This window comes from Lupinus angustifolius, chromosome LG04, assembly GCF_001865875.1.
Source record: "Lupinus angustifolius cultivar Tanjil chromosome LG04, LupAngTanjil_v1.0, whole genome shotgun sequence".
NCBI lineage: Eukaryota > Viridiplantae > Streptophyta > Magnoliopsida > Fabales > Fabaceae > Lupinus > Lupinus angustifolius.
The window spans coordinates 22,006,556-22,029,558 of NC_032012.1; the positions used below are offsets into that span (position 1 = coordinate 22,006,556).

A 23,003-nucleotide genomic window follows, 5' to 3' on the forward strand; every position below is an offset into this window, starting at 1 on the left:
TTACCCATTTGGCAGTGTAATAAGGACTACAATTAAGCAGCTTCTGTTTTGTTTGCTCTAGGGAAGATCCTTCACCCTGCTTTTTGGTATTATTCTTCTCTTCTAATCATAAAAAATAATTAATATAAAAAACAGATTTTTCTCAAAGATGATGACCTTCCTGCCCTTCTTCCAACTCCTTTCCAATTGATTTCTATTTTCTAACCTAAATTAAGCAAATCTCTTTGCAAGTAGAATGTCAAATTCCCTCATGCATGATCTGATCTCTTTCATGTTGACCAAGTTGATTGTGTTTGCAAGAACCAAACCAAATTATCTGCTAGAAGCACTAGGCATAAACAATATGATTTTTCAGGTTTTAATTAAAGTGTCATCTTCCAGGTCATGCACAAAGCAGTCTAAGTCAGGACCATATCCTACATCTTTCATATGCATAATCAGCAATTCCAAAACTTCAGAAACCAGCTCATTGGAAGATACAGATTTATCTCCAACTACAAAACTGTAAACCTGGTTTTTCAGTTCAATCCAGCTCATCCCTGCCTCTTTCTTATTTCTCATACCTCTCATGAGCTTCCTCAAGCTGGCAAAGTCATCCCAGTTACCTTCAGCAGCATAAATATTTGACAACAGCACGTAAGTTCCTGCCCTATTTGACTTCATTTCTAAAACCCTTGAAGCTACTAATTTGCCCATACTTGGTTCTTTATGTGCTTTACAAGCTCCAAGAAGGGATACCCATATAGACTCATCTGGCTTAAATGGCATGTTCTCTATTAGTTGAAAAGCTTCCTTTAATCTCCCAGCACGACCAAGTAAATCCACTACACATCCATATATATCTCGATCTGGTGCAACATTATAATAGCTTGTCATTAATCTAAAATATCTCAGGCCTTCATCTACTAGGCCAGCATGGCTACAAGCACTCAGTACTGCCATAAACACTATCTTATCTGGTTTAATACCTGATCTGACCATCTCATTGAACAACTCAACCGCCTCTTTTCCATGTCCATGAGCTCCATATCCGATCATCATGGAAGTCCAGGAGACCAAATTTGTGGATGGCATTTCACTAAATATTTTAAGTGAATCAGCCACATTGCCACACTTGGCATACATATCAATGAGGGCATTGGATAATACCAAGTTGTTGTCGAGACCTCTACGAAAAATTTCACCATGAAGCTGTTGCCCACAATGCAGAACTGCTAAGTTAGCACATGCAGCGACTACACTAGTAAAAGTGAAGCAGTTTGGACTAAAACCTTCAGATACCATTTGAGAAAATATGCAGAGGGACTCTTCAGAATCCAATGTTTCAAATCCAGCTATCAAGGTATTCCATGTGATGGTATCTTTCTTAGTCATTTCACAGAACAGTTGCTTTGCCTCAGATGCAAGTCGACACCTGCAATACATGTCCAGTATGGAATTCATGACAGGAAGATTGGGTTCAAATCCATGATTAATCACTGCAGCATGTACCTGCTTGCCCAAAATACCAGAGCCAATTGATGCACAAGCTCTAACCGCAATTGAGAAGCTGAATGGACTCAGCTCTCCTTCCTCCTGTTTGTCACCAATAAATAATTATGAAAACTTGTCATGCAGATTTTGCCTCAGGTCAAATTTTTATTTTTTCCTTCTTGCTATTATACCATTAAGTAAGACAGACAAGGGTTTACATGCATCACTCTAAATTCTATTTCTCATGGACATAAAGTGACTTACCAAGCATTTCATTAGTTGTTGGTTATATTTAATAGTATTTTATACATTGATAATGAAATTATGACATCAGGATTCAACAAATATTTGAATTTACAACAATTCAAATATATCAACTTTTATAGCAATTCAAATATCAAAACTCACTATAATGCCATGGCAATTCCTCGGGTTTACAACAAGATAAAGAGGGAGCAAAAAGGAAGCTTACCAAAAACATTTGGCGGAAAACACGAAGACCACCATAGGCATCTCCTCTATGAGTATACCCAGTGATCAAAGTAGTCCATGAGACAGCATTTTTCATAACAATATCCTCAAAAACAGTTCTTGCATCGTGCATGCTATCGCAGCAAGTAGCATACATATCCATAAGAGCATTATCAACATATATAGATGACCCTCGGGTACCAATCTTAATTGCCAATCCATGAACTAACTTACCACATGAAAGAGCAACCAAGTTCAAACCCTTACATGCTTTCAAAACAGCAGACACGGTAAAAGCATTAGGACGCACCCCATGTCTGAGCATTTCATAGAACATAGTCCAAGCGTGGCTATGGCGATTACAAGAGATATTGCCAGTGATCATAGCAGTCCAAGTGACAACATCTCTGTGAGACATTTCGTCGAACAGTGTGTGCGCCTCTTGGATAGAGTCCTTATCAAAATATGATTTGATGAGATCAGTGGTTAAAGCAGATAAAGTCTTAGGGGGGAAGGGTTCGTTGTTCAAATGGGTGTGGCTAACTTTAGCGAAAAGAAGTGAATTTTGGACAGAGAATGGGATTGGTCTGAAATGAATTGGGGATAGTAACTTGTTAGCACAAGCCATTAACCATGAACAGAGATTTTGGAGATGCAATGAAAGGAACTATGAATGAGGGAAGTAGTAATTTAGAGAGCAGTGGTTCTGTAATGGGTGACTATGATGTGCTTTGCTAGTTGGAAATATGAAACAGTCTTCTTCCAGTTTCACACCAAACTTAAGTCTCATTTTACTATTATTTCCAATTTTATACAATTTCATTATATTATTCCCATTTTATTATTAATAACACAAAACATAATAGAAATAAATCATGGATGATATATATTGATAATATATAGATATTACACCTTATTTCTTAAGGCTTTTAATTATAAAATAGTGTGAGATTATTAATAGTTTTATAGATGTAAACTTATCAAATTGTAAGGATATGCAAACTTATAAGAATTGAAGAATATGAGACTATACTTATAAAATTTTAAACTTTATTGTTTTTTTTGGGTACATGGAAGGTAAAAAAAATAAAGAAATCAGGATAAAGATCTACCTTTAAAATACTATATGCTCTAGTGGAAGGGGTAGCCCAAAGTTGGAGACCCGAGCCAGAAAAAAATGTTAGTATTTACCATAAAGTCCGCCAAAGAATTAGCTTCCATATGAATAAAATTGATCTAATACACTCAACTATGAGAGAGTACCTTACAAATCTATTTCATCACTTATGCAATATAATAACAAGATCCTTTGTGATGATTTGTGTAAACATCCAATTTTGACCAGGGTAAAAATTTCAAAATAAAAAGAGTGAGAAATCAAAATTTCAAATGTTTGTGGCGACTGAGCTTTTTTTCCCTAGCCCAACCAGAAACCCTAATCCCCACCCCTTATTTAAGCCTAACTTAGGAACTAACCTTAATCAGAAAATTGAAAAGGAGGCAGTAGTAAGGATTTTTTTTAAAAAGGGGAGGCAAACTTCATATTGGGTAAGAGAGAAATGAATTGGAAAATAGGAAGCAAGACAACATACTATCACCTTGTATCGTCATCCTCATTCACTCTAAATCACTAACAGGTTCACCACTTCTCCTTCATTTTATTTTTCCTCTTTATCATATGTAATCCTTGCTTTTTTTAGTTATTTCTTTGTGTTTGTTGTGCTGTTTTTTATTTCTTGTTCCGAGAAATAGGGGTCACAACCGGAAACGGTTTGAGACCCACCGGAGACACCCGTAGAAATGGGCAGCCCCACCACCGTGGTTGGTTCTGACCACCGTGTGAGGTGGTGGCTGGGCGGTGGTGGCATTTGGACGCCGTCCATGGGTATGGCGGCCCCACCACCGTGACTGGTGGTTTTCTAGCCACCGGCGGTGGCCATGGCAGCCCAACAAAAAAAAAAGGTTGTCTCACATGGCAACCCTAAATCCCCAATTCAATTCAACCCTAACCCCAAATTGATTTAATTTCAACATAATCCTAATTTAATTTCAAAACCTAATTACCAAATGAATTTAACCATAAACCCCCAAATTAATTTAACCTTAAGTTCCCAAATCAATTTCAAAGCCCTAGCCCCAAATTCCCCTTATTCTTGTTTTTTTAGTTACTATTTTCGATATTCGATTTTTTATTTATTTATTTTTTATTTTTTATTCTGTTTTGTATTAATTTAGTATTTTTCTATTAATTTATTATGCATTATATTTGTTTTACTATTATTATCTTATATAAATCAATAACGTGTTAAATATACGTAAATGCAATATAATTTTTTTTAATTAAATCAATAAGAGGTAGTGCACTATGTGACTTGTGCCCTGTCGCATTACCTTAAATTGAGACATTTTCAAAATTAAATCAATAAGGGGTGCTGCACTATGGGACTTGTGCCCTGTCACGTTACCATGAATTAACATTTATAAAATAACTTAATTAAATCAATAAGAGGTAGTGCACTATGGGACTTGTGCCCTGTCGCGTTACCTTAAATTGACATTTTCAAAATTAAATCAATAAGGGGTAGTGCACTGTGGGACTTGTGCCCTGTCGCATTACCCTAAATTGACATTTATAAAATAACCTAATTAAATCAATGAGATGTAGTGCACTATGGACTTGTGCCCTGTCGCGTTACCTTAAATTGACATTTTAAAATTAAATCAATAAGGGTAGTGTACTATGGGACTTGTGCCTTGTCGCGTCACCCTAAATTGACATTTATAAAATAACTTAATTAAATCATTGAGAGGTAGTGCACTATGGAACTTGTGCCCTGTCGCATTACTTTAAGTTGACATTTTCAAAATTAAATCAATGAGAGGTAGTCCACTATGGGACCAGTGTCATGTCGCGTTATCTTATCCTATTATTTAAAAACAAAAAAATAAATAAAATATATCAATCAATCAACCTTTTTTTTAAAGAACTACGTAGCATTGATTTCTCTATTGTAGTTAGAGATACGTAGGAACAGTTATTTCCCTGTCAGACACAAAGAAATAAAAAAATGTTTTTGTCTTTCCTTATTTTGTTTAATAAATGTGATGGTAAAATTAATATTTTGAATAAATATCCTCAATTTCTATTTTTGAGTAAATCAACCATATTTTCAAAAATTGGTTTGTCATGTTTTCCCTATAAAAGTATCGATGGCGACTCCATTGCATTTAATTGCATATTTCTCGTTGCACCCACGAAGTGGGGTAGCGACAGCATGGTGACTTCAGTGGGGAATGTTGAGAGTCATGTCTTATAAGATTAATTATGTGGATATTTAGTTCATTAGTTTAATTTTTATCGTTCCATTTTTTTGTTGTTATTTATTATTTTATTTTTTACTACTTATTTATAAATAATTCTTGTATATAAAATTTGTGTTTTGCTGCCGTGTACAGTTTCTGGGGTTATTATGAGGTTTTATGCATTATTATATTGAGGTTTGTACACTCCCTCACCCATTTCACTGTTCATGCATTGTTACTTCGACCATCTACCGGGCCTATTCACCTATTGTTAGTGATACATTGGCTTATCGTCATTGGCCCTTCGTGCACATTTTGATATTGCGCTGATGTATCACTCAGATTGTTACTGGTATTATGGATATGTCCCCCATGGTGTCTCGTACATCTTCGTGCTATATTCGTAATATCTGGGTCGTCAACTTTCACTAGTGACGACAGTCCGGGGACCTAGAGGAAGTCTATTACCACCAAATTTTGCATATATGGACATTAGAATTTCACCCTAAGGTTGGATTTTAGACCCGAATGAACCTTATAAGATAAACCACATTTATACAGGACACATGAATATATATTTTTTATTGTTATTTATTAGTCGGCATAAAGTCGGGAAAACCTCTATCCTGCAATCATAAAGTGACTCACCGTCACATGAGCCTAAGTGAATTAAGGTACCATTGTACTTTGATATCCTTATGTCACGATGGAAGGCTCACAAAAAAAACATTTGATAATTCCATCCACATGCATATCATGCACCCATGAACAAAAATCATAATAACATCTATATAAATGTAAAAAAAATCATATCATTCACATGCATATTATGCACTAAATAAAAGCAACAAAAAAAAACATTATAACATTCATGTGCATGTCATGCATTTAAAAAGAAAATCATTTCATAATAGCATCTATAACCATATCGTGTGTAAAAAAATAAATAAAAATAATAATAAATAACAAAAATGTGTTACTTGCATTCATGCACTCAATCATTCATTTTCATGCATGTCACGTCCCTAAAAAAATTGAAAGAAAAAGAAAACAAAACAGAGGATTCACGCGACATTCATTCACCGCAACATTCATTATATCACTTATGTGAAGTGCATTCATAGTCATACATATATTACTTACACATATGTGAAATGACTAACATTATCATAGGTTTTTTAGATCTTTTATTGAACGATGTCTCATTCTATATATCACAAGACCATAAATTATCAACAGAACAGATGCAATCATATTATGGGGTCTGTGTGCTCTCTCTATGATTGTCGTCAACCACCACACGATCTAGAGGGGTTATAACCCTAGAAAACGGTTGTGGGGTGGTCAACATGTTATGTGGAAAGTTATTCGTTCGATAATGGAAATAGTTTCAATAATTCAAAAATAAATTTTTTAAACCAAACTCCTTGCGAGTCACAAATTTAAAATTGGAATCATTACACAACCTTGGAAAAAAATGCTAATCAAAGTCATATTTTCAACACCAAAGTTCGAATAACAATGAAGGCTAACGATTCATAAAATGAAGGAATCTAGGTGTCAACATAGATGACGGGACAAAGAGAAGGATTCTGTCATTGATCCTTATTTCCAACTCTACATCAGTGCCTCGGAAGAAAGACAAACCGTTCGTAAATAATGTCATCCTTCATGACGAAGACAAGGATCTGAGCCAATAATTGACATAGTTGCATAGTAATTACTTGATTATGTTGTAATTCATACGCTTTGAATTTTCTTTGGACTTATATTTATGTTACTTGAGACAATATCTTAGTGAATTTGCATGACTATCTAATGATTCTTCTCCATTCATCCATTTTTATCATATTCATTCTCACATACTTACCTTTCTTCCATACCATTGTGAACATCCATATTTATGTCCCATTTCTATCCACAATGTTACACAAATCAACACATGTATCACCATTTTGTAGAGATTTTGTCCAATTATAGGGTACTTGAACATCTATCAATTGATTCTTTTGCGGTACCTGATAATCATCACATTGAGTTTGATGATGGAGAATATGGTCGATGAGTAAAGGAAAAGATAATGAAGTAATGGTAGTCAGATTTCATAGAAATGTCTCGACATACAGAAATGAGTGGCTAATGTTGTATTGAAACCCAAAAAAGGAGATAAACTGAGAATGTGGGTGGACTACCAAAATTTGAACAAAGCAAGTTTGAAAGATGATTTCCTTATCCTCGCGTTGATGTTTTCGTCAATGGTGCAGTCATGAGTCATAAGTTATCCCTAATGGAAGAATATGTGGGACATCATATGCAATAATGGTGTACAAGATGGAAGTTGTTTCACCATATAAGTAGAGATTCTCTTGTTAAGAGTCTTGATGGAGTAGAGCAAGAAGAGTTGGTATGGGTTAACCTCAAGTATAAGCAATTGCTCATGATTGAAGAGAAAAAGGTTGGTTGCCATTTGCCACCGTGGTCAATTATACCAACGTAGAGTGATGAAAGCTTTTGATAAGAAGATTAGTCCCAGAGAATTCAAAGTTGGGAACTTAGTGCTTAAAAAGATCCTCCAAAATCAAGAAAATGTTCGTGGAAAATATACCCAAAGCCATGAAGGTCCCCAGATTGTCAAAAATGCATTTTCAAGGATGACTCTGATCCTGCAAGACATGCATGATAACGTTTTACTCAGACTTGTGAACATAGACGCGATTAAGAGATTATATGCCTAAAAAAAGAGAAATAAAAGAAAAAGAAAAAAAAAGAAGAAAAAAAATATGTTAGGTTGAAAACTCGAAAGAGCAACCTAAGCAAGAATTAGGGTATCAATAAAAGCATGGTAGGTTGAAAACCCGGAAGGGCGACCTAGGCAAAAGATAACGCAATAAAAAGACATTTTTTACGGGTCTATCATGCTATGGGCGAATCAAGATCACCCTCACGTTTGTGCATCAAGTGGGAATCATAAAATTTTGAGCAATGTTAAAATGAGTAAGAAGTTCTGGGAAGATGTGAGATATTTCTGGGACGGCAAACGCATCGTATCGTACAAGTAATAAAATCTGGTAAAGTACCGGGATATCGTCCTCAGGGAGCATAGTGTATTTACACCAGTTCTAGCAAGAATATATTGAGTAACTATTTACACTGAATTGATGTAGTGATATGATGTTGGGTTGTGAAAATACTAAATTTTAGTAAAAGTTTAATAACAAATTTAAGTAGTTGAGATCGAAATTCATCATTCCTTCCAGTTTGACATCCATGGAATTAATTACACGCAATTTATAAAATTATTGATTTTGATGCACATTTTTCAGCAAATCATTTACATCAATCCTTTGATTGTAAAATCCTTAGATAACCACTCAAATACTGATTCCTCAAATATTTGACCGATTATATAGTATTAAGTGAATGTAAAATCACTTCATATATTATTATCCATTCCTAAAATAATGATACATGAAGGAAAATGATCCATATCCGGTGTCAAGTTTAATTTCCCAATTAAGTAGCTAGTTAAACTCAAGTAATAAAACGGGATAAACTTCCCAAAATCAAATAAAACATGCGTTATAATTTAATCAGGAGTACAAAAGGTTAGAAGATTACATTTTTGATCCCAACTATGAACGATCAATCACTCATCCTCTCTATACAATATTCCACTCATGAAAGTATACAAGAAAATATAACATGGAGTCGTTTCCACAACTCCGATTGCCTTTCTTCTCTCCTCTTCCTTGAATTTCTTGTCTAAGCTTTTGTTTTTGGGTCTGAATGCATGCCTCCCGTATTCTGAAACCGCCCCTTTAATTTCAAACTGCCATGCTCTCGCCCAAGCTACATATTCGCGCTTAGGCGAGAAGCCAAACATTTCCAGGCACAAACACCTCGCTTGGGCGAGGATCCTTCGCCTGGGCGAGGATCAGACAGAAGCATCATGGTTTTGTCGCCCAGGCCTCGCTTGGGCGAGGATCAACAAGTATTTCTTGAGTTTTTCTTTCCATTTGTGGCCTGGGCGAGACTTCCCTCGCTTGGGCAAGACATCTAAAGCTCAAAAGCTCCAATCTTCTCATTTCTCTCCTCTTTTTCGCCATTTAAAGTCCTGAAACACATACAATGTAATAAGCTCTTAGACAAAGCAAATTTAACTAGATTATCATGAATTGTACACAAATATGATATAAATGCATACTAAGTGCCCCAAAAAGTCATATATATTCGATTGCAATTAGGCACTTAACAAACTCCCTCAAACCTAGAATCTTGCTTGTCCTCAAGCAAAGTAACAAAGTGAAAATCAGGCCAACTGTCTAGTTTTTTTTTTATTTTTTTATTTTAACACTAATCAAGAATCCAATTATAACATGCTAGAATCAGTTATCCATTCACAAACACTTGTTCATGATCATTCATAGAGAACAACATTTCAACTGAAGCAGAGTACACATACAATTCAAGTTCAAACCGAATAGGAAGAATAACTACTCAGTTAAACCAAAGAAAATCTCTCATACTCACAGGTCAAGTGTTTCACTCCTTCCTTTGCTGAATACATACAATTTTACTTTGCCTTTCATTTCAATCAAGTCATCTTCATAGGTTCAAACCATGAATCTTAAGGACTTAATACAGGGTTATAATGAGGCCAGACTACAAGGAACTTGGTTTTTCTTGGATGCAAATAAGGAGGTAGATCATTAGTGCATAATAATACTTCATTTATTGTCCTTTTTGATTTCATTTTCCAAATTCAAGTACCACCCCATTCATGCCACCAACCATTGTGATCATCCTCCTTCAATTGACTTTTTTATTTTTTTTTATTTTTTTTTTCATTTTTTTTTCCTTTTTTTTTTCTTTGTGCTTGGCAAGGTTCACATTTTTGTTGCCACACATTCATCATTACTCAATATTGAAGGAGGAGTCACGATCCAACCAAGACAAAACCACATTTTTATCCCCACATCATACTTCAAAACCATATGCACTAATGACCTCTCTCCCAAGGTATGGGATTAATGTATTCCACTTGGGTTCGGGTGCATGATTTCCAAAAAAAAATAATTTTCATTCAAGCTCAAGGTGCTACAAAAAAAAATTGGTTTCATAATTCATACGGGTCGGCTTTTTGGCTGTAGCTTGACTAACCTAAACTAGGCCTTAGTCATTTCCATGGTATTCCCTACTTAGTAACAGCAAAAATCAGGCAAAGCAAATTGATGCCATCCAGCAAGGGCACTCAGTTGTGTTTAGATGCACTCGCTCACTAGCTTTAAGGTCACATTCCTTTGATTAACTGCTCATTATTCAACCTATTCGGTCTGTGTCTGAATAGACATCCACATTCTGAAACAGTTGAACTCAGAACCCTAATCAATCACAATCACAGGGTTGAAAATTTTCATGAACATTTTTCTAGCAAACATACTTGGATCGCACAAGTCGCTTAAACAAACATTGTTTTCATTCATTTCACTTGTTACTTAACTAGAAACACAAACACAACATATTACAGTCTAACATTGCATCTATGCAACTACCTACATCCTAAACAACATCCTACACATACATCCTAAACATGCATCCTACGCATTACATAAACAAAAAAGAGATAGAAAAACCAGGTTTTTGAGTTTATTTTCATTTATAGCTCGCTGCTCTTCAAAGTGTGAACTCAACATCATCCATGTTGTCTTCATCTTCATCACCAACATTCTCTTATGCATCGCCATCAACATTAGTATCGGTTCCAGCTCCTGAAGGTCCTGCCCCATCCGAAAAAATAGGCATGACCCCAGGCCAAGGGAACTGTTGAGTAAAAGTGTCCGTGGGACCCCAGAATTGGTTCCCCAGACTCAAGAACTGAAAAGCAGAGAACAGTCCTTGTTGCTGGAACACTTGACCTTGTCGTAGCATCTCATTCTGAAGAGCCAGATGCTCATTCTGCAGGTCAAACGACGAAGGTGTTCCTCAATGGAGAGCACAACAGGTGGTACTGAAGAAGGTATGGCAGGTGATGGAGGACGGAGTAGTGCAGTTGGAGGTGGTGGTACTGGTGGATGAGATCCTGGGCTCTGATGCTGGGTAGGTTCCTCCTTGCAGTTCTGAGCAATGTAATGCAAAGTGACAGGAGGCTTGATTTTCTCAGTTCTGTTCACTTCGACCCCCCGTTGAGCACAGAGCTTCGTGATCAAAGACGGGAAACCCATGGTGCCCTTTTTGCCTGCTCGCACAACAGTTTTGAAATTTTCGCGAGCAATAATGGCGGCCACATCAACCTTCTTGCCTGTCATGAGTGCATAGACAAGATAGCAGTCGTGCAACGACAGAGAGGAGACATCACCGTTGGGGATGACATTGTGCACTAAGAACATCATCCACAACTGGGCCAACGAAGTCATATGTTTCCTATAAATTTTGAGGGGCTGGCCATCATGGTTAGTGCTGAAAGAGCAGCCTGGGACACATAAGAGATGCACCATTTGGTCCAGGGTGAATGTTGTATCCCTGAAACGATTGGAAGCCTCATCCAACCAGTCATAAGTTGACGGGCCTCTTGGTGCATCCAACAAGGCATTGATGGTGTCCCTGTCGAATAATATAGTTTTTCCGCGCACCCAGGATTGGTAAGCAAACGCCTCCCCCCCTCCTCCAATGGATAAGCATTTGCATAAAACTCCCGGACGACATTTGGATCAAACATGTCATATGTGGTGGCTAGTGTCGACCATCGCAATTCATCCAAAATGTCCATGAACAGAGGGAGTTCCTCATCTTCCAATAGAACTTGCCTTTCTGGTACGAATACCCAATTGAGGAGGACGATGTATCGATCCTCCTTACCCTTTTTCTTGAATTTTGTTTTGTCGAACGATTGTGGTGCCTGGGAGCTGGAGGCTCCTTTAACTTTCTTTGGGGGAGGGGGGTCCTTCTTGGCCAAAGTTTTCCTCCTCCTGTAACATATCAAACCACAAAATGAGAGACAAAAACATTAACAACAACACATATGGAAGTCCATTGAACCATAACCCACACATTCAGTTGGTGCCATGCCACCACATTTACATTACTCAGCTCAATCAACACATGAGTGTACCAATTTGCATTGCATGTTAACATTTGAACTTAGAACCCTGGGTTCCAGTTTGTTACAATCATGGCATTGTAAACCTTACACTACGCATATATGTTATGATAACCAAATATTCAAACACCCTGATGTACCAAAATGATGGAGTGCAACATAGAAGCAATGGGGAACTACATGTATTGTGAGTGAAGTGAAATGTGAGTGAGGTGAGGTGAAATGAGTAAAAATGCACTTACATTGATGATGATGATGATGATTGAGTAGGAAGGTGAAAGCCGTGTGTGCACAAGGAAGCTGATTTGGAAGCTTGTGGGGGAGATTTTTGTCTCCTATACTCTGAAATTTCAAAGGGGGACTGAAGGGTTTGAACCCTAACCCCCTTATTTGTAAAACTGAACTCGTGCACTCTCGCCTAGGCGAAGAACTCTCGCTTGGGCGATCCAATGAAAATCTGGATTGTTGGGTTGCCGCCTGGGCGAGCCAGAAGCAGTAGCCCCTGGAACTCTCTCGCCTGGGCTAGCCTGGCTCGCTTGGGCGAGATCCCCAGGCCTTAAAATGCATGTTTTTCCCGCCTAGGCGAGCTCCACCTCGTCTGGGCGAGAATACATGTTTTCTGACTCTTTTTTTCTTTTTTTTTTATAGACACACCTAAATATGCAAACTACAATGAAGGTTAAAATGAAAAGTGAATTGGATTTCCTTCCAGGTAGCTCTTCTTTAACGTCATTAGCTTGACGTCTGTTTCATTATGCTTCAGATAAGTTGATGACTGTGGTGAGCCGCTCGACGTCACCACCCAAGTAATGTTTCAGCCGTTGACCATTAACTGTCCAACTTCGCTTAGAAGCTGGATCTTGGAGCTCAATTGCACCATGTGATTTGATTTTCTTGATTAGGAAAGGTCCGGACCATTTGGATTTCAACTTTCCCGGAAAGAGTTTCATCCGGGAATTGAACAGCAAGACAGTTTGACCCACTCGGAAGTCTTTTTTTCTGATCTTCCGGTCATGATATAGCTTGATCTTTTCCTTATACAACTTGGAAGACTCATAAGCACCGAGTCTCATTTCTTCCAACTGTTGTAGTTGCAACTTTCTCTGATCACTCGCTGCTTTTGCATCCACATTGAAGAACTTTAGGGCCCAAAATGCCTTGTGTTCAAGCTCAACAGGCAAATGACAAGCCTTCCCATACACCAGCTGAAACGGGGATAGTCCAGTGGGGGCTTTAAAAGCGGTGCGGTAAGCCCATAGTGCATCATCCAACTTGAGAGACCAATCCTTTCTTGTGGTTGAACATTTTTCTCGAGTATTCTCTTGAGCTCTCTATTAGATACCTCTACTTGCCCATTGGTCTGCGGATGGTAAGGAGATGCCACCTTGTGCCGGACGCCATAATGTTGAAGGACCTTCTCTAGTTGAGAGTTGCAGAAATGGGATCCTCCGTCACTAATTAGAACCCGAGGTGTGCCAAACCGATTGAATATATTTTTTTTCAGGAACTTCACAACGGTTTTGGCATCATCCTTCTGTGCAGCTACAGCTTCTACCCATTTAGACACATAATCCATCGCCACCAAAATATAGACATGTGAGCATGACGGTGGAAATGGTCCCATGAAATCGATTCCCTAGTAGTCAAACACCTCAATTTCCTGAATATTAGTTAACGACATTTCATTCCTCTTGGAGATTCTGCCCGTTCGTTGACATTTGTCACATTGTTGGGCATATTGATGTGAATCCTTAAAAACAGCAGGCTAGTAGAAACCAGATTGGAGGACTTTAGCAGCTATTCTCTCTCCGTTGAAGTGCCCTCCGTATGGCGAACTGTGACAATGCCATAGGATACTCTTAGATTCTTCTGCAGATACACATTTTCTCAATAATCCGTCCGACCCCATCTTAAAAAGATGAGGGTCATCCCAAACAAACTGACGGGAATCTCTCAGGAATTTCTTCTTTTGATGCCAGGTCAACTCTTCGGGAATGACTCCATCAGCTTTAAAGTTGGCCATGTCAGCAAACCATGGCCTTTCTTGAATCGAGAGAAGCTTCTCATCCGGAAACTCCTCCACCACCTCTGATTCTCTCACTGTTACCTCTTGATTTACCAACCGTGAGAGGTGATTCGCGACACAATTCTCACTGCCTTTTTTGTCCTTGATCACCAAATCGAACTCCTGCAACAGTAACACCCAACGTAACAATCTCGGCTTGGAATCCGATTTGGTTAGCAAATATTTAATAGCAACATGGTCAGTAAAAATGATCACTTTCGACCCAATCAGATATTATCTAAATTTTTCCAAAGCATACACTATGGCTAGTAATTCCTTTTCAGTAGTGGCATAATTGATATGTGCCTCATTCAGCACCTTACTAGCATAATGCATGGCATGAAAAACTTTAGATTTTCGCTATCCTAGTACCGTCCCGACTGCGTAATCGCTAGCATCGCACATGAGTTCAAAATCAAGATGTCAGTCGGGTGCTACTATAACAGGAGCAGAAATCAGTTTTAGTTTTAAGGTTTCAAAAGCATTTGCACACTCAGCATCAAAATGAAAAGCAGTATCTTTGTTAAGAAGATTACTGAGTGGCTTTGCAATTTTAGAAAAATCTTTGATGAACCTTCTATAAAAACTGCATGTCCAAGGAAAATCCGAATTCCCTTGACATTGAGTGGTGGTGGGAGGTCCTTGATGACCTCAATCTTTGCCTTATCAACTTCGATGCCTCAGGAAGAGATTTTGTGTCCCAGAACTACTCCTTCAGTCACCATGAAGTGACACTTCTCTCAATTCAGCACTAAGTTTGTCTCCACACATCGTTGCAGAACGATGTCCAAGTTTGCTAAACAAGTCTCAAATGACGACCCGAATATCGAGAAGTCATCCATGAACACCTCAATACACTGCTCCACCAAGTCGGAAAAGATAGCTAACATGCACCTTTGAAATGTTGCTGGTGCATTGCACAGTCCAAATGGCATCTTCCTGTATGCGAAGATACCAAAAGGACATGCGAAAGCTGTCTTTTCTTGGTCTTGGGGGTCTACAGTGATTTGATTGTAGCCTGAGTAACCATCCAAGAAGCAGTAAAATGCTTGTCCAGCTAGTCGCTCTATCATCTGATCCATAAATGGCAGAGGGAAGTGATCTTTCCGAGTGGCTTGGTTCAGTTTCCGATAGTCGATGCACATGCGCCATCTAGTGACTGTTCTGATAGGAATTAGTTCATCCTTTTCATTCCTAATGACAGTCATACCCCCTTTTTTTGGGACCACCTGAACCGGACTCACCCACTTGCTATCAGATATGGGATAAATCATCCTAGCATCCAATAGTTTGATTACTTCCATTTTTACCACTTCCTTCATGGTTGGGTTAAGATGTCTCTGAGGTTGTGCTACCGGCTTGAAATCATCTTCCATGTGAATCTTATGCATGCAATAGGACGGACTGATTGCATGTAAATCAACCAGTGTCCACCCTATCGCATTAGCATTTTTCTTCAGCACCTCAATGACTTGTTGTTCCTCGACAGATGACAAGGTGCTGCTAATAATCACCGGTTTATGACCTCCTTCTTCCAAAAACACATACTTCAAGTGCACAAGGAGTTGTTTCAACTCCACCTTCGGAACCTCAGGACTATGATCTTTACCCAACTTCTCCACATGATTCTGATCGGATATAACCTTGCGGGGTACATCTAGCTCTGCCAAATATGATTTCATTAATTTATCCTCACTTGGACTGCTTCCATCCAGCTCTCCCATCAAAACCTTTTCCAAGGGATTAGTGCACTTCATATGAATGTCATCAAGCAAGAATAAGTCCTCAATGATATCCACATGAAAGCAACGTTGCTTGTCCCTTGGATGCTGCATAGCTTCAAACACATTAAAATTGACCTCTTGCTCCTCCACTCTAACCTTCAGTTTACCATCATCAATATCAATTATGACCCTTGCAGTTTTCATAAAGGGTCTACCCAGAATTAGAGGAACTTCCTTGTCTTCTTCAATATCCATAATGACAAAATCCACGGGAAAGACTAACCCATCCACCTTCACCAATACATCCTCTGCAACTCCATATGGGTATTTCACAGATCGATCCGCAAGTTGCAAGGTCATTCTGGTAGGCTTGATCTCTAAATTCCCAATTCTTTTCAGCATCGAAAGGGGCATCAAATTAATGCTGGCACCCAGATCAAAGAGTGCATTTCCTACAGATAACTCTCCAATAGTGACCGGAATAATGAAGCTGCCCCAGGATCCTTAGTCTTCTCAGGTAAAGACTTCTGAATAATTGCACTACACCCAACTTCTAAGGTCACAGTCTCTTCTGACATTTTTCTTTTCTTTGTCAACAAATCCTTCATGAACTTGGCATAAACAAGCATTTGTTCCATTGCCTCCATCAAAGAAATGTTGATCTGGAGATTCTTGAATAAATCTAAGAATCTAGCATACTGACGCTCTTTATATTTCTTGGAAGGACGTTTTTGATGAGGGAGATCCTTCAACTGAGGTAATTCAGTCTTCCTCTCATCATTATTCTCCCTTGTAACAGTATCAGTAATATCACCTTCCTCATGTTCTACCTCCTTACCCTTGTGTATATCTCTGATTACTTTTTCTGATGTTCCAGCTTCAGTTTCACGCAACACCTCTTGCTCAACAGCTAGATTCTCTCCAATGCCTTTACCAATAACCTTACCACTTCTGGTAGTGATAGATTTGCAGTGTTCTTTCGGATTGGTCCGAGTGTTAGCAGAGAATTGTTGTCTATCTACATTCTGATCTGCCATTTGCTTGGCCAACTGACCCACTTGAGTCTCTAGATTCCTGATGGATGCATCAGTATTTTTTTGGTTGGAAATAGAAACTTGCATGAACTTCTCTAATGTTTCCTCCAATTTTGTTTGTCGCTCATGCAATGGTGGATGTGTACCCTGCTGATATGATGGTTGGAATGGTGGTTGCCTATTTGATGGCCCTGTTTCCTGCCTCCACCCATAATTCTGATTCTGATTTGGATTTCCCCTCCAACCTAGTGAAAATTGATTGTTGTATGGAGGGTTGTTGGGGAAATTTCCTTGTCGAGGTTGATTAGTAACATATTGAACCTCTTCCTCTAGTGTGGTTGTAGGTATTGAGCAGTGACCAGTGGGATGTTCCCCTCCACAAAACTCACACCGCAAAACATGTTGATGAATCGGAGGAGTCTGTATTGCATTAAGTTGTTGAGGCAGCTTAGACATCTGCTTGGTTAGTGCTTCTATTTGTTGAGTCAAGTTCTTGTTCTATGCCAAGATAGCATCTGACGTCTGCAGGTCAAGTACCCCTTTCTTCTGTACTGTTCTCCGATTATGTTGTGCCTGCCTATCTGTTGATGATAAAGCAGTTATGATTCTTGTGGCTTGTTCTACGTCCACCGCCATCATTGTTCCACCCGCTACTGCATCTAGAATCATCTTAGTCTCAGGCTTTAATCCATTACAGAAAATGTTCAACTGATCCACATCCTCAAAACCATGATTCGGGCATTTTCTGAGTAATGTCTGAAAACGTTCCCAGGCTTCATAGAATGCTTCATCAGCCCCTTGCCTGAAGGTTGATAACTCAAACTTCGCATGCACGTACCGAGCTGGTGGAAAGAATCTTGTTAAGAACTTTGACTCTAAGTCACTCCAACTCGTCAAGCTCTGAGTTGGATGAAATTTTAACCACTCTCTAGCTTCACCCAACAAAGAGAATGAGAATAGCATCATATAAGCAGCTTCTCGTTGAACATCATTATAACCCATTGTGGCCACCAATTCATAGAAATTGTCGAGATGTGCATAAAGGTCTTCATAGTCTTTCCCCATAAACTGGTGAGCGCTAACAAAATTCAGATAAGCGGGTTTAATCTCCACAGTCCTATCCGTGTGTGGGATCACGATGCTTGAGTAGTGTCTTGGGCCCTGGTACATGGCATAATCACCTAAAGTCCTCCTTGGAGGATTAGGCCTTGGGTTATTCCCAATGGCATTTTGCATATTATCCATTTGGATTGATTGAGGCTCTGAATCTCCAGACTGTCTAGAGCTACACTGTGCTTCCGCAATGCCTTGCTTCTTCTTTTCTTTCGCTTTCTTACAATTACTCTTTGCTGACTTCTCAATCTTAGGATTATACTCTAATTGCTCGTCAGTAGCTTTACCTCGCAAAAGCATAAATAAGAGAACTATGGCAAAAGTTAGCACAAGTACAAAAATATACAATTAAAGTATAACTATGTACAACTCTCAATTGAACTTATAAAGAACTAATATAAATCGCTCGATGCTCCCAGACAGCGGTGCCAAAAACTTGTTAGATATTTCTGGGACGACAAGTGCACCGTATCGTACAAGTAATAAAATCCGATAAAGTACCGGGATATCATCCTCAGGGAGCAGAGTGGATTTACACTAGTTCTAGCAAGAATATATTGAGTAACTATTTACACTGAATTAATGTAGTGATATGATGTTGGGTTGTGAAAATACTAAATGTTAGTAAAAGTTTAATAACAAATTTAAGTAGCTGAGATCGAAATTCATCATTCCCTCCAGTTTGACATCCATGGATTTAATTACACGCAATTTATAAAATTATTGATTTTGATGCACATTTTTCAGCAAATCATTTACATCAATCCTTTGATTGTAAAATCCTTAGATAACCACTCAAATACCGATTCCTCAAATATTTGACCGATTATATAGTATTAAGTGAATGTAAAATCACTTCATATATTATTATCCATTCCTGAAATAATGATACATGAAGGAAAATGATCCATATCCGGTGTCAAGTTTAATTTCCCAATTAAGTAGCTAGTTAAACTCAAGTAATAAAACGGGATAAACTTCCCAAAATCAAATAAAACATGCGTTATAATTTAATCAGGAGTACAAAAGGTTAGAAGATTACATTTCTGATCCCAACTATGAACGATCAATCACTCATCCTCTCTATATAATATTCCACTCATGAAAGTATACAAGAAAATATAACATGGAGTCGTTTCCACAACTCCGATTGCCTCTCTTCTCTCATCTTCCTTGAATTTCGTGTCTAAGCTTTTGTTTTTGGGTCTAAATGCATGCCTCCCGTATTCTGAAACTGCCCCTTTAATTTCAAACTGTCATGCTCTCGCCCAAGCTACATATTCGCGCTTGGGCGAGAAGCCAAACATTTCCAGGCACAAACACCTCGCTTGGGCGAGGTGTCCCTCGCTTGGGCGAGGATCAGACAGAAGCATCATGGTTTTGTCGCCCAGGCCTCGCTTGGGCGAGGATCAACAGGTATTTCTTGGGTTTTTCTTCCCATTTGTGGCCCAGGCAAGACTTCCCTCGCTTGGGCGAGACATCTAAAGCTCAAAAGCTCCAATCTTCTCCTTTCTCTCATATTTTTCGCCATTTAAAGTCCTGAAACACATACAATGTAATAAGCTCTTAGACAAAGCAAATTTAACTAGATTATTAGGAATTGTACACAAATATGATATAAATGCATACTAAGTGCCCCAAAAAGTCATATATATTCCATTGCAATTAGGCACTTAACAGAAGAATCAAACAATGTTAGCATATGGTCCAGTTATTCGGCTATCTTAGAAGAATAATTGATAGGTGAACAATTACCTTATACTAGGAAAAAGTTTTGCAAAATTTTGTAACTTGTTCTAATCTTACAAGACATGTATGGAAATGTTTTACCCAAACCTATGAATATTGATGCAATCAAGAGTGTCTATGCCTAAAAATAGAAACTTGAAATAAAAGAAAAGCCCGTTAGGTTGAAAACCAAAATGGTCAGCATAAGCAGAAATTAGGGTATGAATGAGAAACCTGTTAGGTTGAAAACTCGAAAGGGCAACCTAAGCAAAAGTTAGGGTAAGAATGAAAAGTTCGTTAGGTTGAAAACCTGAAAGGGCAACCTAAGCAAAAGTTAGGACAATGAAAATACGACTCTCTTGAAAGTCTACTACTATTCGGGTAAGCCAGAATCCTCCATATGTCAACACATCAAATTGAAATTGTAGAAGTTTCTGGCATTATGGGATGAAATATGAAGTTCTTGGGAGTACCAAACAATGCTAGCACGATGGTCCAATTATCCGGTCATCTCGGGAGGTCAACTGATAAATGAGCATATGCTAACACATATACCTTATACTGGGGCAAAAATTTTGCAAAATTTTGCAACTTGTAATACCTCTCTTAACACATATATCCTTAGATCTTCCTATTAAAATTCCTTGAACAAAAGAAAATTTATTTATCTCCCTACTATACATTAATGTGTGCATGTTCACTTAGATAAGTCTCAAGTTATATAAATATGATGTTCGAATTGCATAATCAGGTAACTTTTATGTTATTGTCTTTCACTAGCGGCTCAAGCAAACAAAACTCATCTGAACTAAGTCTCGAGGTGTATATCGACGAGGAACAGATGATGTATTTTTTTGTAAGGAAAGAAGGCAGCACCCAAAGGAGATTAAAAACAAAGATGATGTGATCAATATCGGCGTGATTAGTTGTTGTCTATCAAGGAAACATTATGGTTTCATATCAATCAAACTTCATAACGATAATCAAGTTAATCACATATATGTAACCCATCATACATGCATCACCACAGAAATCTTTGCATTACTCATGCAACATCTGCATTCGAATCATCATATACACGCATAGCCGAAAATCTTGACCCCAAGTGGTCTCATCCTATTTTCGACCCATAGTTCCTCATTATCCGTGCATTCCCATGGTCTCTATTCACACTTGACCCCCAGTGGTCTCGTGATTGTGTCTTAACCCCAAGTGGTCTGGTGATCGTGTCTTGACCCCAAGTGGTCTCGTCCTATTTTTGACCCAGAGTTCCTCATTATCTGTGTGTTCTCGTGGTCCCTCTTCACACTTGACCCCCCAGTGGACTCGTGATTGTGTCTTGACCCCAAGTGGTCTCGTGATTGTGTCTTGACCCTAAGTGGTCTCATCCTATTTATGACCCACAGTACCTCATTATTTGTGCGTTCCCGTGGTCTCTCTTCACACTTGACCCCCAAGTGGTCTCGTGATTGTGTCTTGACCCCAAGTGGTCTCGTGATCGTGTCTTGACCCCAAGTGGTCTCATCCTATTTTTGACCTAGAGTTCCTCATTATCCGTGCATTCCCGAGGTCTCTCTTCACACTTGGCCCCCTAGTGGTCTCATGATTGTGTCTTGACCCCAAGTGGTATCGTCCTATTTTTGACCTAGAGTTCCTCATTATCCGTGCGTTCCCGTGGTCTCTCTTCACACTTGACCCCCCAGTGGTCTCGTGATTGTGTCTTGATCCCAAGTGGTCTCGTGATTGTGTCTTGACCCTAAGTGGTCTCATCCTATTTATGACCCAGAGTACCTCATTATCTGTGCGTTCCCATGGTCTCTCTTCACACTTGACCCCCAAGTGGTCTCGTGATTGTGTCTTGACCCCAAGTGGTCTCGTCCTATTTTTGGCCCAGAGTTCCTCATTATCCGTGCATTCTCGTGGTCTCTCTTCACACTTGGACCCCTAGTGGTCTAGTGATTGTGTCTTGACCCCAAGTGGTCTCGTGATTGTGTTTTGACCCCAAGTGGTCTCATCCTACTTTTGACCCAGGGTTCCTCATTATCCGTGCGTTCCCGTGGTCTCTCTTCACACTTGACCCCCTAGTGGTCTCGTGATTGTGTCTTGACCCCAAGTGGTCTCGTGATTGTGTTTTGACCCCAAGTGGTCTCATCCTACTTTTGACCCAGGGTTCCTCATTATCCGTGCGTTCCCGTGGTCTCTCTTCACACTTGACCCCCTAGTGGTCTCGTGATTGTGTCTTGACCCCAAGTGGTCTCGTGATTGTGTCTTAACCCCAAGTGGTCTCATCCTATTTTTGACCTAGAGTTCCTCATTATCTGTGCGTTCTCATGGTCTCCCTTTTGCACCCCGACCCCTCAACGATCACGTGATTGTACTTTGACCCCTCAATGGTCTCTTTTATCCTTTTGCACCCCGACCCCTCAGCGGTCACGTGCGTGCTTTAACCCTTTAGTGGTCTCTTTCACCTTTTTGCACCCCAACCCTTTAGTGGTCGTGTGATTGTGTTTTGACCCCTTAAGGGTCTCTTTTATCCCCTTTGCACGCCGACCCCTCAGCGGTCACGTGATTGTACTTTGACCCCTAAGCAATCTCTTTATTCCTTTTGCACCCCGACCCCTAAGCGGTCACGTGCGTGCTTTAACCCCTTAGTGGTCTCTTTCATCCTTTTGCAGCCCGACCCCTCAGTGGTCGTGTGATTGTGCTTTGACCCCTCACTAGTCTCTTTTATCCTTTTGCACATCGACCCCTCAGCGGTCGCGTGATTGTGCTTCGACCCCTCAATGGTCTCTTTTATCATTTTGCACTCCGACCCCTCAACGGTTGTGTGATTGTGCTTTGACCCCTTAGTGGTCACTTTTGGTCAACCTTTGGACTCATGAGCTCTTTACCCACTAGCCTTGAGCTCACGTTGTGTGATTGAGCTTGAGGCTTTTTCCTCATGTGTTATTCCCCAATCAAAATTTGGTCTTTTTATATCTTTACTTCCTTCTCCA

General features: G+C 39.1%; 1 protein-coding gene across 1 annotated transcript; it reads right to left on the bottom strand.

Annotated features, from left to right (window-relative positions):
• On the bottom strand, positions 144 to 2,727 carry LOC109346227 (putative pentatricopeptide repeat-containing protein At1g56570). Its single transcript, XM_019585663.1, has 2 exons — positions 1,946 to 2,727; positions 144 to 1,575 (listed from the first exon to the last, which is right to left on the bottom strand). Exons 1-2 carry the CDS (start codon positions 2,570 to 2,572, stop codon positions 352 to 354), a joined length of 1,851 nt encoding a protein of 616 aa, XP_019441208.1. The 5' UTR covers positions 2,573 to 2,727; the 3' UTR covers positions 144 to 351.